Source organism: Stegostoma tigrinum, chromosome 7 (assembly GCF_030684315.1).
Source record: "Stegostoma tigrinum isolate sSteTig4 chromosome 7, sSteTig4.hap1, whole genome shotgun sequence".
NCBI classification, from domain to species: domain Eukaryota; kingdom Metazoa; phylum Chordata; class Chondrichthyes; order Orectolobiformes; family Stegostomatidae; genus Stegostoma; species Stegostoma tigrinum.
Window position 1 is genome coordinate 44644522 of NC_081360.1, and position 18065 is coordinate 44662586.

Sequence of the window (18065 nt, forward strand, 5' to 3'; positions counted from 1 at the left end):
TCTCCTCCCTAACTCCCCACCTTACACTCACCTTTACTGGCTCCATCCCCACCTCTCTGACCTGTCTGTCTCCTCTCCACCTATCTTCTCCTCTATCCATCTTCTATCTGCCTCCCCCCCCCCCACCCCGCTTCCTATTTATTTCAGAATCCCCTTCCCCTCCCCCATTTCTGAAGAAGGGTCTAGGCCTGAAATGTCAGCCTTCCCGCTCCTCTGATGTTGCTTGGCCTGCTGTGTTCATCCAGCTCTACACTTTGTTATCTTGGATTCTCCAGCATCTGCAGTTCCTACTATCTCCTAGAGTTGAATTAATACTTTGCATTAGTCTTCACTGTAGAAGATACAAATATTATTCGAAAAATACTAAATAATCAAGGTGCTAAAAGGCATTTTTGGGAGGTGGGGTGGGGATTGAAATAGATAGTTTTCCTAATAAATTATCGATCCCTAGAGAAAAAGTAAGTTAGACGAGAGGCTGAGAAGTCCTTTGGCCTTGATAGGTTGCATTAAGATGTTAAAGGGCGTAGCTACAGAGATAGTGGATGCACTGTAGTGATCTTCAAGAATACTTAGAATATGGAAAAGTCTCAGAGCGACAGAAAACTGCCAATTTAATACCATTATTCAAGAAGGGAAAGAGACATAAAACAGTAACTATAAGCCATGGAGGATAATATCCATCATTGGGAAAATGTTAGAATCTAGTACAAAATAGCAGAGCATTTAGAAATATGTAAGGTAATCAGAGAGAATCAGCTAAACAAAAGGAAAAATCATGAAAAATTTATTTGAATTCTTTGGGAAATTAACAACTGGATAGATAAAGGGAAAGCCAGTAGATGTAATATATTTGGACTTCCAACAGGCATCTGATAAGGTATCACACATTATCCCACGTAAGTATTGGGACAGTTTGTTAGTATGGATAGAGCAATGGCTAATAGAAAACAGATAGTTGATATAAAGAGGGCATTTTCTTCAAGATAGAAGGAATATGTAAATGATGGAGTGCCACAAGGATCAGTGCTGGAATGATAATATTTTGCAATGTATAACAAAGCCTTTGATGAGGAAATTGATTATACTGTAGCAAGTTTGTGGATAACAGGATAATGGGTGGAAAGGTAAGTGGTGAAGATGACACCAATGAGTGTGTGTGGACAAAAATTAACAGATGGAATATTGTGTAGGAAAATGAGTTTGTACACTTTGGCAAGAAGAATACAGGAGCTGATTTTTTTTTTAAGTTAAGAAAAACGGCAGGAAGCTACAGCTCAGAGGGATTCACAAGTCCTTGTCAATGAATCACGAAAAGTGAACATCAAAATTCATTGGGTAATAGGGAGGACGTTGGAATATTTCAAAACAAATGGAGAACAAAAATAGGGAAGTCTTGCTAAAACTATAGAAGGCATGAGTTAGACCACACCTGGAATACTGCTAACAGTTTTGGTTCCCTTATCTAAGCGAAGATAAGCTGGCATTAGAGGCAGTCCAGAGAAGGTTCACTATAATGAACCTGGCAATGGAGGGACTTATTTAATGAGGATAGTTTGAATAGGTGAGGCCTGTACTCATGGAGTTCAGAGGAATGACAGATTACTTTACTGAATCATAAATGATCCTTAGGGAGCTTAACAAAGTAGACATTGAGAGATTGGTTCCTTTTGTGGGTGGGTTGAGATCCAGCAGGAATAATCTTGGAGCAAGGAATCACCCATTTAAGACAGAGATGAGCTGCACTTTTTTCTCTCAGAAGGTAGTGAATCTGCAGTGAGCTGTAGAGGCTTCATTGTTAAGTATTCGAAGGGTGGTAGAGAGAAATTGTAAATCAGAGAGGGAATAGAGGATTATGGGGGTAAAGGCAGGAAAGAGGAGTTCGGGATTCTCAGGTCAGCCATGATCTTATTGAATAATGAATCAGATCAGATGGCCTGAATAGTCTACTTCTGCCCCACATCTTTTGGTCTATAGCATACATCTCGAGAAAACTATAGCGTTCAGTCAATAGTGTTTACTTTGATATACAGTAAATCATATTTGTTTCTTTAAAAACATGCAAGTTTGTTGCATAGCTGTTCTGATTTCTTCTTTAATCATTAATGATCCTTAACTGATCATATGAGACAGACAGAGACAGAAAGAGACAGACAGACAGAAAGAGACAGACAGAGAGAGAGAGACAGACAGAGAGAGAGAGACAGACAGAGAGAGAGAGACAGAGACAAAGAGAGAGAGAGAGAGAGAGAGAGAGAGAGAGACTGATAGTGGTCTAACCGGAGGATCACCATTCCTCAACAGAAGGCAGAACCTCACCCCTAGTCGGGAACAAAGAGGAAGGAATATACACTAAATCCGTAGAGGTCACAGTTGGGTCTCAACCAAAGCTTTATGTACACAATTCTTGGCATTTTAGGAAGGATAGCATGAGAAGTGAACATGAGGCTTTTGCAGGGTGCTACCAAAGATGAGTGACCTCAAGTGTGAGGGGACTGAAGGTGAAATTTGACTTTTCCCTCAAGCTTGGAAGGATTGGGGAAGGTCCAATTGATATAATCAAAATGCTGAGGTATTTTGATAGAGTAAGTGGCAAGAACCATTTCGTCTGACAAATGAATCAGTGAGAAGAGTTTGCAGATTTATAATAACTAGTAAAAGAACAAGATAGAAGGGAAGTAATGAAAAATTGTTCATACAGGATTTATGACATCTGGCACATACTACTGAGAAAGAGAGAGGTGAAGTCCGCTTCAATAGGAACTTCCATAAGGCATTTACACTTGTATTTTGAGAGAACTAATTTGCGGGGTTACCGGGGAAAAACTAGAATATGGGATCGGGAAGAACTAGAATATGGGATCAAGTTGGTCACTTCTTCCAAAGAGGTGGTACAGTCACAGCAATCAAATAACTTTCTTCTGTGCCAAATGATTTAATTATTTTGTCCCTCACATTCCAGAATTTGTGCACTTGTACCCTGGCATCTCAGAAATACTACAAATTATGAGGCATCACTTTGAAGCTGAAGAGTCAGGCTGAATCAAGTTATCCTTCTGTCACATTGTCACAGCCAGTTTTCTCCCCAGTGCTCAGCCTCTAGGGTTCAGACTGACCTCCATGGTTCCAGAACTGAAGACAGTATCCAAACTGCAGCCTGACAAGGGCACTGGTGAGCTCCAGTATGACCTCGAGGAATTTCAACTCAGCTAATTTAACAAGGCAACTTTGAAATCTTGTTGCTACATTTATTGGCATTGTAAACCATCCAGCAAATTCTCCATATATGCCACCATATCAATCCCCCCACTCAGGCACAAAGTATATTTAACATCCACTTTTGCCTCTAATCTTATATTTATCCACCTATAAGGGCACGTGCAACTGATCAGCTCTCGGCCCGAACTATTGAAAAGTGCATCAAAGGACCATTAGGCCACCTGTGAATGAAACTCTCGAAATGTAATCCTCAACATTTTTAACACAGAACCGTTTCATAAAGCTACAGCTTTTATTGTTAAAAATAAGTAATGTGAAAACAATTTTTCAGGAATACTACGCCTAAGAATGTCAAAGACAAATATTTAAAATATTCAAAGGTAGCTTCAAGTCTGCAGGTACAATACTCTGAAAAATATATTTTGAGTAACTATTTAATCTTAGTAAAAATTAGCATGTACAATGTGTTCCAATCATTCCTGATGACAAAATTCTGCAAATCTATTCTCAAATAAAATTAAGTCCAATTTACATAAATTTGTTTCATCAAAATTAATGTCCACTGCACCTTATAGCATGCATGAATTTACTTGAAATAAGCACTAATTCCATTAATAGCTGAAAATGCAGATATACTCAAATGTATTTTAACAGCTGATATAGATCAACAGGAGTCTAGACAACAGGATATTTAAAAATATTTCCTTACCGGCCTGCCCTCTCTTTGAGAGGATGAAGACGATGATGCACTCCTGTGGGTCGGAGTTGATATTTGGTGAGCAGGCGACATACTTTTCACCTCTGAGCTCATGGTTACTGATGGTGGCGTGGCGTATTCGGTAACAGCTGCACCGTGGCCTTCAATTAAGCTACGAAGTTACCACTTGACTTCTTTATGTTAACCAACATTCTTCCAAACAGCACTGCAGCCACAACTAGTGATGGAAATCCTGGAGCTCAACTGACTTTGTGTTTACCGGTTCAACCTATGTATGTGTTTGTGAGAGACAGAGAGAGAAACAAACATTGTATTAAATTAATAGACACATTGACAAAAGAATTGCTTTAAACCATAAAATTGTTTACAGCTTGCATTCAACAGAAGAGCCAGCCAATAAAAGATAAATCAAAATCTAATTCAACATGAACAACTTTATTTGCCACTATCCATTATCTCACTGCCAGGCTGTATTACCAATTGCTGTAATTTGAATAATAATACATATAAACCATACTTTCCTCTTACTGTAGAGGATGACAGATTACCCGCATATAAAATTTTGTCATCAGCCAGCCTAAATTTACAAGCAGGTAACTATCCCAATGATGGCAGCCACCTCACCACTGACGCACTCTTTGAAATTAAGTTTGGGCTTATGGGGTTGTGGAACACACTCCCTGGGACGGTAGTCGAGGTGGGTAACCTCAAAACCTTTTACAACATGCCCAAATGAACACTTGAGGTGTCATAACATTCAGGGCTGTGGGCCTAGTGCGGAAAAGTGAGCCTGGTGTAAGTCGTACTGTATTTTTTGGTGATATGGACAAAAGGGCCTCTGCTGTTCTGTACAATTCTATAAAAGGTAGATGTTGAATATTAGAAATCAATTGCAATATTGAAGGTCAATTGACTACTTTTTTGTTATCAACATTTACAGAGAACTTATTGGGGGATTATTATTATTCTCATCTAGCGCAGACCTCATCACTACTCCCTTAAGTCCAAGCTATACACTTGAACAGATAAGGCAAGCAACTGGTTTAAGCTAGTCAGTCAATCACAGATCTAGCAGCAGAACATGCAAAGCAAATGGGTCCTGTTCTCATCTGTGAGAGCGGCTCACTCTTCCAGGATCTTCCTGGAAAACAAACATAACAATCTGGTGGCTTCTTCAGTTTACAGCAAGTTATTTTCTTAAAGCGCTGTCTGACTCTCCTCCTCCCTCACCTCCAACAAGAGTAAGCAGCTCAGGAATGACTTTGTACTAAATTGAGGCCAGCCATTCAGTGCCTTTGTCATTTAAAACATTGAGGAATTGAGGCCTAGGACAGATCAGTCATAATTATGTTGAACGGTGGGGCAGGCTAGAAGTTTTCCCATCATTCATGGCTGATGTCTGCTCCGTCTCGGAGGTTCCCTCCCTTCCACTGCCCATAGTGCCAACCCTCTTCCATGGTGCAGCTTTTACATTGTATCTTTCTATAGCTTCTCTCTCTCCTCATCCCCCCACTCCACCAACTTTATCTGCAGGCCAATTTCCAGTTCTCTTGACAATATTCTCATGAAATCACAGCCATCAAAAATCTCTTCCATGCTTTGATTTCAGCTGATATCTTTTAAACTGGCACTCTCTCTTCAAGAGTTTTCTCTCTCTTTCCATCACATCTGCTAACTGCATCCCCTCCAGAAAATTAAAAACTTTTGTATGTTCTTGTCTTGGAAACTACCTTTCAATCTCCAATCTCTATACCTTCTCCAAATTGGTTAAGTATACTGTCATCTCTCAAATCTGGCCCATCTCTCTCCCAGGACTCCATGTTTCAGGCTCTCTAATCAGGTTTCTACTGCGACAAATGAAAACAAACAGCTCTTGGCAAAGTCACCAAAATCACTGCGACAAAGACATTTGAATACCAGGCTTTCACATTCTTCTTGACTTCAATCAAGCTTTTAGATTGATTCTTCACACCATCCTATGCCAACCTGTGGGACAGTCCTTGCCTGATTCCAACTTATCTCTATCCATTCACAGACAGAGATTCACCTTCTCTTTATGCTCCTGCATAATTGCATTTATCTTATTCCCACCTATTTTTTACCCACATGCTGCTTTTCAACATTATCTGAAAACTTGCCATTCATTTCCAATTGTGTCTTTCACCTGTGGGAGCATTCCTGGTAAGGTGGCTCTAATTAACTAGCATGAACTACCCTCAAGAAAATGGTGATGAGCAATCACATTGAAAATCTGCAGTGCATGTTGGCACACCCAAGTACTGTTAATGAAGGAATTCCAGGATTTTGATTCTGCAAAGGAACAGCAAATACAGCTCCAAATCAGGATGGTGTGTGGCTTAAAGGGGAACTGGCAGGTGGCAGTGTTGCAAGTGTTTGATGCCCTTGTTCTTCTGAGTGGTACAGTTCACCAGTTTAGAAGGTACCAATGAAGAAGCCTTGGCAAGTTGTTGCTGCATGTCTTGTAGATAGAACACACAGTTGCCACCACACATTACTGTTGGAGGAAACAAATGCTATAATGGGGGTCAGGATGCCAAACAAGCTGGTTACTGGTTTTGAATGGTGAGTTTAAATATTACTGGATCTCAATCAGGTAAGTGCAGAATCCTCCATCACAGTCATGACTTCCATATAGTGGACAGTTTATATGGAAAGTCAGGAGGTAAACTGCTCAAAAGCTCCAACTTCTGAACTGAACTTGGACTTATATGATCAACGGTGACCTCCAGAATGCTGATACTGGGACAGTGATGATAATGCCATGTAACATCAAGAGGAAGTGGTTAGATTCTCTCTTGTTAGAGGTGATCAATGCCTGGCATGGATCCCCCCACCCCCCCGGTTAATGGGATGTAAGCACTGTTGGCTGGGCCAGCATTTATTGTTCATCCCTAATTGTTAAGAGTCAACCAGGTTGTTGTGAATCTGGAATCACATGTAGGCCAAACCAGTTATGAACAGCAATTTACTTCCCTCACAGACTGTGGTGGAACAGATGGATTTTTCCTGACAATTGACATTCATAGACATCATTATTTCATTGCAATTTTTTTTTTAGGAATTCAAACATCACCATCTGCCATGGCAGGATTTGAATTTGGGTCCAGAGAATCATTGAACCCCTACAGTATAGAATAGGCCATTCGGCTCATCCAGTCCAGGTCACTAGAACATGACATAGGTCTCTGGATTAATAGTCTAGTGATCATTCAACTAGGTTAACAGCTCCCACATTTATGTGGAATGGGCGTTACTCGCCATTGATCAGCAATGGCTGGATGCTGACACTTGTAGTCCTGGTTTGCTTCACAGTCTGAAGAATTGAGAATGGCAATGAATTTGCTACAATCATCAGCAAACATCCTCCATACTGAAGTGGTCATTGATGAAGCAGATGAAGAAACATTGACATTTGGGAGTGTTTATGCTAAGGAGCACCTGCAAAAGTCATGTGGCCGAGATGACTGGCCTGCAAAAACCGAAATCATCTTTCCTTATGATGGCTCCAACTTTGTCTGTGAAGAGATTTCCATGAAGATTAATCATTGTTCTTTTGCAAGGGCTGCTTCATCCCTACCTGGTAAAGTGCTATCTTGATGCCAAGAACAACCACTCTGATTTCAGATCTGGAAGTCAGCTTTCTTGGACCACGGTATGGTAAAGCCCATAATAAGGTTTTAGAACAAAGTGATGTTAGTGGATCACAATTAATCAAGTGTAAACAATATAATCCGACTGCACAATCAATAACACTTTCCATCAGTTTGTTAATGATTAGAAGTAAACAATTGGGGATATAACTGAGCAGATTGGATTTGCCCTCCTTTTAGGGGACTGCAGATATCTGGGCAATTTTCCACGTTATCTGGTTGATGCCAATGTGATTCCTGTAAAGGAACAGATTGGCTAGAACACAAGTAGTTCAAGAGCACAAGTCTTTGAAGCAAAACCAGGCAAGATCTACACTTCCACCTGTGAAAACAGACACCCTGCTGAGCTACTCCATTAGTGAGTCTTGGAGTTCAGCCAAACATTCATAAGGTCAACCCCAACTGAAGAAGCAAATGTCTCACCGTCTATTTGAATTGGTCCGATTCATGGATGACTTCATTTATTTGAGGACAATTAAGAGGTATGAGGTGAGGCAAAGCTTTTGGTAATGTTATCATCAACAATGATTCTATCTGCTGACAATAAGTTATTTTTTGAACATTTTCTTTCAAGATTATACATTTATTTGAATAAGATTAAGAGATAAAGAAACACAGAAGACAGAAGCAGGAGTATAAATACAGAACTACAAGGTAAACATTTGAAATTGAAGTGGAAATAGACAGTTCATCACTTCTGCCACACAATAAGATCATGGCTGATATGATTGTGTTTTGAACTCCACAATTCCATCAACCAACAGTAACTTTTGATTCCCCTGTCTAATAAGAACCAGTCTGCCTCCATCTGAAAAATAGTTAATGGCCCTGGGCTCCACCACCTCTCAGGCAGACAGCTCCGAAGCTGTACAAGCCACAGACAGAAAAAATCTCCTCCATTTCTATCCTACAAGGGCAGCCCCTAATTTTAAAAGTGCTCCCTAGTTCTAGACTAATCTACCTGTGGAAACATCCTTTCCATATCCTTGTTAAGACTATTCAGGATCTCATTCAGTTTAATCAAGTCACTCTTCTAAGCACCAGTGGCAACAAGCACATTTTTCCCAAATCTATCATTATAACTTGTTCATTCCAGGTAGCCTTTGTGCTCCTGAGATGCTGCTGGGCCTGCTGTGTTCATCCAGCTTCACATTTTATTATCTTGGATTCTCCAGCATCTGCAGTTCCCATTATCACAGAAATCAGGCAACGGTTTGGTCCGATTAAAACTTTTACATATAATGGCTCAGTCTGATTAAAGTTTTTACAAAGTTGTGAAAGGGGCATTTTATTCATAGCAGATTTCAGAATGAGAGTGCTTTTATTTTAAAATGCCTTGCCATTGTTATCACAAAACTCATTGGTTCTATTGTGCAAACTGGGGCATCAGGATACACGTGGAAAATAGAAGGGGTATGGTGGTATGGAGGTTGCGTGAGGAGAGAGTGAGGGCAGGGACATAGCCTATGGGAACTCAAATGGGCCTGCTAACCAGTCTACTTTGGCATGCATCCACCTCCATGGTTGGCCAAAAGCCGTCTCTAGAGGAAACAACCCCACTCCAATCCACCCCCACCTCCTGGGCTGAAAATATGACAGCTGGGGCCGTTTCAGTGTGGACAGGTCCACTGATTTCAGAAATTTCACGACTAGAGTTTTCCATTGTGATGGTGAACATCCAGCCCTCAGTCTCCATAAAGATAGTGCCGTGGCCACTCTTACTAATCCAGGCACAGACAGGTGCATCACAGATAAGAAGGTTAGCGAGGAGGAGGATAATTAAGTACTGTGCCCGCTAAGGAAGTAATAGTACCTCTCAATTACTCTTGGTGACATTCATTGAAATTTACAAGCCAGAGTACATTTTGTACTCTTGTTACTTACAGTGTTTCTTTCAAGTGGGTCTTCAACATAGGAGGCCAGAATCAGCAGCAAAGGAGTAGAAGTAATTAAGAAGCTGTGGCATGTTTCCTGTCTATGTTAGTTCAGCTGTCATGGGACTTTATGGGAATAAACAGTGAGCAATCCAATAGCAATTTCGTCCTGACTGTATACCTCTGTGCTGCCATCTCTGGTCAGTCAGTCCTGGTTCTGGGACAGACCAATGCCAAGGATGGTAGTGTAAAGGAATCTAGAACATTATATCGAGAGTATGATGTGCCTGTGTGATTATGTCAGGCTATTGCTTATTTGGCATGTAGGACATCTCTCACAATTTTGACAGAAATTCCCAGATGTTAGTACAGGTGATTTTGCAGGGCTGACTCTACAGGTTCTCTTTCTCATTTCAAATGCCTAGGTTAATTCTCTGTAACAGTTAATCAAACGAGTGGTTTACTATCCATTTCTAAAGGCAATCAGCAGTCAATCACATCACTGTGGACAGGAATCACACATAGGACAGACAGGATCAGGGCAGCTAATTTTCGTTCTGGAACATTTTCATCATTTCAAAACTAAATTGGCCACCGTGGACGATCTGCACCAGGATTTTCAAGCCACTCTCAATCTCTTTGATTCTGGAACTTGGTCTATCCTTAAAAGTTGCCGAAACAAAACTCCTATTAGCTCACACCTCCCACCTTTGCCAAATGACTGACTCTAGAATCTGCTCAGTGGTATCAATACCTTTGTAAGCTTGTTTCTCAAAAACCGTGCATTGATGAGGACATCAAGCATTAGATGAACTGTATCAGCTTAGCCTCCTACAAAATATAACATTGGGGAGCTTGAAAATAAAGATCTCCACGAGCTAACTTAAGTCCTGTACTCTAATGCAGTTATTATCACCACCCTCCTGTACTGTAATGGTCAACATTTGTATCAGTGATACATAAGAGCGCTCAAGAAATACCACCAGCTATGCTTCGACCACAATCTCCAGGTTCAAAGAGAAAAACGTCAACAAAAGTAAATGCTTTTATTGTGAAGCCAAATCCACAAGCATTCAGGCAACACACCTGCAAAATGCTCCGGCACATCCCAGATGTCCTCGTTCTTCAAGGACTGCCACTTCCCCCACAGTGGTTGAGAAAACTCTCTACCAAGTCTCCCGCATTTCCCACACCTCATCTCTAACACACCGCCCCTACAATAACTGCCAAGAGAGAATCCCCCTAGTCCTCACACACCACCCCACCAACCTCCGGATACAACGCATCATCCTCTGACACTTCCGCCATCTACAATCCGACCCCACCACCCAAGACATTTTTCCATCCCCACCCTTGACTGCCTTCTGGAGAGACCACTCTCTCTGGGTTTCCCTTGTCCACTCCACACTCCCCTCCAACTCCACCACATTCGGCACCTTCCCCTGCAACCGCAGGAAGTGCTACACCTGCCCACACACCTCCTCCCTCACTCCCATCCCAGGCCCCAAGATGACTTTCCACATCAAGCAGATGTTCACCTGCACATCCACCAATGTGGTATATGCATTCGCTGCACTGGTTGTGGCTTCCTCTACATCGGGGAAACCAAGCGGAGGCTTGGGGACCGCTTTGCAGAACACCTCCGTTCGGTTTGCAATAAACAACTGCACCTCCCAGTCGCAAACCATTTCAACTCCCCCTCCCATTCCTCAGACGACATGTCCATCCTGGGCCTCCCGCAGTGCCACAATGATGCCACCTGAAGGTTGCAGGAACTGCAACTCATATTCCTCTTGGGAACCCTGCCACAAGCTTCAAAATCTCCCCTCCCCACACTGCATCCCAACACCAGCCCAGCTTGTCCCCGCCTCCCTAACCTGTTCTTCCTCTCGCTTATCCCCTCCTCAAGCCACACCTTCATTTCCTACCTACTAACCTCATCCCGCCCCCTTGACCTGTCCGTCCTCCCTGGACTGATCTATCCCCTCCCAACCTCCCCACCTATACTCTCCTCTTCCCCCTATCTTCTCCTCTATCCATCTTCAGTCCACCTTCGCCTCTCTCCCTATTAATTTCAGAATCCTCTCCCCATCCCCCTTTTCTGATGAAGGGTCTAGGCCCGAAGAGTCAGCTTCTGTGCTCCTAAGATGCTGCTTGGCCTGCTGCGTTCATCCAGCTCCACACTTTATCTCCTCACCTGTCCCAGGAACCTGGGGTTCACCTGTACCCATGGCCACCCTGCTGCAGACATTAGATCAGGCTTAAGGGTGAGCACACAGAAGGCAGCCCAGATGGGGTCCCCAGCCATGCACTCAGATCCTGTGGACCAGATGGTGGGAGTATGTGCAGACATCTTCAACTGCTCCTTATGGATGATCCCCACCTGCTTCAAGAAGACCACCACCATCCCAGTGCCAAAGAAAAATCGTGCAGAATGCCTCAATGACCACTGTCCAGCGGCTCTGACATCCATAATTATGACATGCTTCAATATGTTGGCCATGGCTCACATCGACTCCAGCCTGCCAGGATCCCTTGCAATTTGTACACTAGTGCAACAGGTCCATGGCAGATGCCATCTCCATTTATCCCTTGAACATCAGGACAACAAGCATATCTACAGCAGGCTCCGACAGATTGATTACAGCTCCAACTTCATACCATAATTTCAAACAAATTCATCACCAAACACTGGGACTTAGGTCTCTGCTTCCGTCTCTATAACTGAATTCTCGACTTCCTGACCGACACACCACAGTCAGTAAGCTGCAGGCAACAATACCCTCTTCAAAATAATCCATAACACTGCTGCCCTGCATGGTTGCAGACTCAGCACCCTACTGTACTCCTTGTGGACACAGAACTGTGTGGCCAAATTCCACACCAACTCCATTTACAGGTTTGCTGACAACAACACCATTGTAGGTTGGATCTCAAACATCAACAAGACAGCATACAGGATAGAGATAGAGTCTTAACAGCATGGTGTAAAGACAACAATCTCTCCATCAATGTTAGCAAACTGAAGGAGCTGGTCATTGATTTCAGGAAGCAGAAAGAAGGGCACACCTCTGTCTGCATCAATGGTGATGGTTAACAGTGTCAAATTCCTGGCAGTGGTGATCATCAACAATCTGTCCTGCTCCATCCAGTGTGACACCACAATCAAGAAAGCACAGTAAGGAGTAAGGCCTCTACTTCCTCAGGAGGCTAATGAAATTTGGCAAGTCCAGAAAGACACTTGATGTTTTTTACAGATGCACCATTAAAAGCAATCAGTCTGGATGCATTACAGCTTGATACAGCATCTGGTCTTCCCAAGACAGAAAGAAATAAGAACAAATCGTGAACACAACCCAGTCCATCAGGCAAACCAGCCTCCCATCCACTGAATCCATTTATACTTCCCCCTGCATTGGGAAAGCAACCGACATAATCAAAGACCCCTCCAACCCTGGTTATACTCTCTTCTACACTCTTCCATTGGGCAGAAGGTATAAAAGTTTGTATACACTTATGAACAGATTCAAGAACAGCTTCTTCTATGATGTTATTAGGCTCTCGAATGGGCCTCTCAAGTGTTAATCTTTCTCTGCACCTTCTCGGCATCTGTAACATTGTGTCCTACTCTCTGTTCTGTTGCCCTGATGCACTTGTATTGTACAATCTGCCTGTAAAGCACATAGCACAAGACTTCTCAGTATACCTCAGCACACGTGACAATTATAAATTAAATCAAATCAGTTCATAGTGCTGTGCAAAAATCATGTTCCTGCAAAGGCTGAAGTTTTCAAATAAACTCATTAAAAGAAAATCAAGGACAGATTTCGGTACATAATTTTAATATTTAAAAAAGCAACTGTTTAGTTTGAAGACTAACTTTGGATATTTCAGTTACTGATCAGAAACAAAATCAACATTAAAGTTTCTCAGAAAAGAATTTAAGAGATGTCTGAGAGTCCTGTAGTCAGATTATATGGTGCTGAATTTACATAAAATCATTTATGAATATATTTGGGTCTGAATGGGTTCACATAAGGAATAGTGTGAACGGCACCGCTCACTGATGCCACATAAACAGGCGCTCGAGCGATGCAGAAGTACGGATGGAGTTTACGGCAATGAAATAATCATCTGATTGTTCACTTTACCCAACTCTTGAGAACTTTGCTAGTCAGACAGAAGAGATGGTTTATCCTCATCCAGTACAAACCACAAGATACTTGCAGCAGGAATTACGACAGCCTATAATTAAAATTTATAATGGAAGAAGACCATACAAAAAATAAGAGATCAAGCTCCCAAGTTGCAAACACAAGTATACATGAACCCAAGATTTTTTAGTAAAAAGTAAATGGCTGTGTTTCTTACTGTTATTTTAAGAACAATGTTTTTATATAAAATCGTTAGTCATTGCTGAGAGAAATTAAGTGGTGAAGCAATACTGCATCATCTTCATGTCGCATCATGACCTGCCTTCTCTGTTCGCTAACTGCAAGGCATAGGTCAGTTACCTGGATTTTATTTTTGGATGTGGGAGATGGAAAATGATGAACAAAGGGGAAAACGGAGAAGAGTTGTTGCAATACCAGAGTTCCATTACAAATATAAAACATTCCCAAAAAAGTGCCATTTTCTAAGAAATTAAGATTCTTAGAACACTTTAACAGACTGACATTATAAACATGAATATTCAATACTTTTACATTAGTCTGCAAATGATCAAGTTCCATATTCTATTCCTGGTCATGATGGAAGAGCTCACTGCAGTTCAAGTTTCCAGAGGTGATGCCAACTTCGCTAGTGTTTCAATTCCAGCAGTCAGTTGATAACGTTGGAATGTCAGCAATACATGAAACATTCATAATATGTATTCCCTTAACATCCTTGATGTAAAGCCAGCAGAGCATTTTACTAAGCATCAACTACAATGTTAACGAGGCCACGGGTGGAATTTTAACTGCGACAGAACTGGGGGTCGGTGCTGTTACTGCACCCACTAACACTCTTATACCGTTAGCTGACTCCCCTGCAATTTTAATTAAAATTTCAAGTGCTAGAGGTGTACACGAGGCACATGGTCATGCAGCAGGAAAGCTTATCAGAGGTGAAGCCTGTCTTCAGCTGGCAATGCGGCAGATACGGGCAGGCTTTAAATAAAAATAAGCGCCAGGCCAAACAAGGTGACCCTACAGCATGGTGACAACTTTCCTGACCAACACCACTGTCATTCAGATAAGACATGAGAACACAAGAGCAGCACCGGTGGTTTTTAAATTTAAAGTTCATTGAGAAACATTTCACATTACATCGGTATCACATAATACACGTGTGCATCACTATTATTGCTGAGATTGGCTGAGAGAGCTAAACGTATTGGCACACAGTGATGAATCCCAGCACCACAGCTGCTCATCTTCAACTAATTCCATTCACACCATTTGATGTCAAGAAATTGCTGGAGACACTGGATACTGCAAAAAGCTTTGTGTTCTGACAAAATTCTGGCACTGCAGACGTGTTCCTGAATTAGCTGTGCCCCAATCCACCCAATTACCGCATCATCAGCCTAATCTATCAAGCAGGACTTACAGAAAAATAACCTGTTCACTGAGGTTCAGTTTAGGCTTCACCACGGCCTCTCAGTTCCTGACCTCATTACAATCTTGGACACAATACAGACAAAGGAGCTGAATCCCAGAGGAGAGGTCAAAGTAACTGGTCTTGACAACAAGGCAGCATCTGAAAGAGTGATAATGGGAACTGCAGATGCTGGAGAATCCAAGATAGCAAAGTGTGGAGCTGGATGAACGCAGCAGGCCAAGCAGCATCTCAGGAGTACAAAAGCTGACGTTTCGGGCCTAGACTGCTCTGATGAAGGGTCTAGGCCTGAAACGTCAGCTTTTGTGCTCCTGAGATGCTGCTTGGCCTGCTGTGTTCATCCAGCTCCACACTTTGTTATCTAGCATTTGAAAGAGTGTTGTATGAGAAACTCTGGAGTTAACGATGATCAGACAGAAAAGTCTCCCACGGCTGGAATCATACATGGCACAGAGGAAAATGTCTGAAGTTATTGTAAATCAATCACATTAACCCCAGGGCATCTTGGCAGGAGTTCCAGAGCTCAGTATCTTGGGCCCAACACCTTCACCTGCTTTATCAATGGCCTTCCCTGACCATAAAGGTCAAAAGTAGGCATGTTTACTGATGACTGCACAATATTCAGCACCACTCATAATACCCCAGATACCAAAGCAGGCTGTGTCCACATGCTGCAAGACGTGGACCACATCCACGCTTGGGCCAATGTGGCAAGGAGCATTTATGCCGCACAAGTGCCAGGGAATGACCATTTCCAACAAGAGACAATCTAACCATTGCTCCCTGACATTCAATAGAATTTCTATCTCAGAATCTCCCACTGTCAACATCCTGAGGGTTACCATTGATCAGAAACCGAACTAGCTGAGCCACACAAGAACAGTGGTTAAAAGAGCAGCTCAGAGCCTACGAATTCTGTGGTATCTCACATTGTCCCCTCAAATCCTGTCCACCACCTTCAAGCACAAATGAGGAATGTAATGGAATATGTTCAATTGGATGAGGAAGTGTAGCTCCAACAACTCAAAAAATTTGACTCAATACAAGTTAAAGCATCCCATTTGATTGGCACTCGAGTCACCACCTTAAACATTCATTCATTTCATCAATGACACACAGTGGCAGTACTGAGCACCACCTACAAGATGCATTGCAGTAACTCACCAAAACTCCTTTGGTAGCATCTTCCAAATTTTGAAAAATCTAAAGAGGGCAAGAACAGCGAATGTATAGCAATATTACCACCTACAAGTCCTCCTCCAAAGCACACACCATCTTGTCTTGAAACCACATCCCCACACCTACAATGTTGCTGGGTCAAAATCCTGGAGCCCCCTTCTGAAAAGCACTGTGGACACCTCCACAGGCCAAGGGCTACAGCAGTTCAAGAAGGCAGCTGACTCTACCTCTTTCATCAGGAAAATTAGGGACGGGAAAGAAATGCTGGCCTTGCCAGTGACACTCATCTCAAATCAGCAGCATCAAAAAACAAACAGATGGTGACAAGGGAGTTAGAGACATTTGTTTATTGTCGAAGAATCAATGTTTTGTCCTTGCCTTTATCCTTTTTTTGAAGATTCATATCCATGTCTAGTGTTGTACTCAACACTGTGCAATATGACTAAATATATAGGACAGCTGTCCTTTTGCATCAATGCAATGTCAAGGACATAGTCCAATGTCACTCTCAGTTGAAACAATTGACATGTTCTTGGTGAACTCAAAGCCCTAGAAGGACTGCAAGCCAGTACACGCTGACAGCACTGACACCAGCCTTTTGGCATCTAAATTTTCCTACCTTTGCTTATTGCTCCCAACACCACGATCACTATCCTCTCCCCCGCCCAACCATCAGCACCCAAATATTTTACTCCTACACAGTTTTTCACCCTGGACATTCCTGAGCCTCCAGGTAAGCTGCCAATCAACTGCTTCTCCCTTTCTTGTGTTGCAGAGTTCAGGGAGAACTGATGGTCTCTCATAACTGCAGAAGCCAACCAGGGGGTATGTGCGGGGATAATGGAAACTGCAGATGCTGGAGAATCTAAAATAATAAAGTATGAAGCTTGATGAACACAACAGGCCAAGCAGCATCTCAGGAGCACAAAAGCTGACATTTCGGGCTTGCTGAAATGTATTAATGAGCAGTCATGGCATGCAAATATTTCACAAATAAGAAACCATCACAGGGAGGTGACAGGCCTGACCCTGTCACAAACAAGCCTCCGACTAATCTCCAACTTTGAACCCACCATCTGGAAAATAAAATTTCAGCTGCTGCCACGTTTCCTGCTCAGGTAGGCTCCGGAAAAGCCTACACAAGTAATTAGTTTCAATGTACAACTTAAAGCAAAAACATTACAGTACAAGGTAACAAGCTGCCTAATCTGGCTTTCCCAGAAATGAAGAGCATCCAGGCCACAGCCAGAAGCTTCCTGCTCACTTGTTTTCAAACAGCGAGAATTATACCTACAGTTTAGGAAATAGCAAAACCTCAGCAATTAATCCACTATTTTGTGACTTTCCTTTCACACAAGGTTACTGAATGTGGTATTTCATACTGCATCAGTTCTGATACTGCATACTTATGTTGCTCTGCTCAGCAACAATAGCTAAGCTGAGTCATCTACATCAATCAGTAAGAATGTCCTAGTGAATGCTGATACAGCACAGCTCTCTTAGCAATTCGGAAAACAAGTGCATCTTTGAATATTGCCTCCCCTTATTATCAAGTATTCAGGCAGCTTAACTGTCCTTCATAATTACCCAGAAGGCCTCTACTGAAAATTGAGGCCTCTTTATGCTAAGACTCAATTATATCACCAATTTATAGTTGGGTTGCAAAGAATGTATGCTGCATACATGGCCCTAGACACCTCCTGCCCCTCACCCCAGCAAAACAAATTCTAAACCAAACACACTATGGTCCATAGAACTTCATTAAACACAAAGTAAATGAGTTATTTCAAAGTGGATTGATATTAT

General features: G+C 42.2%; 1 protein-coding gene across 1 annotated transcript in view; it reads right to left on the bottom strand.

Moving 5' to 3' along the window:
• osbpl6 (oxysterol binding protein-like 6) overlaps positions 1-18065 on the bottom strand; it is a 173082-nt gene that overhangs the window by 113611 nt on the left and 41406 nt on the right. The window contains exon 2 of the mRNA XM_048535144.2: positions 3926-4202. Coding sequence (XP_048391101.1) covers positions 3926-4027 — 102 coding nt within the window. The 5' untranslated portion in view covers positions 4028-4202. The remainder of the gene's footprint in view (positions 1-3925; positions 4203-18065) is intronic.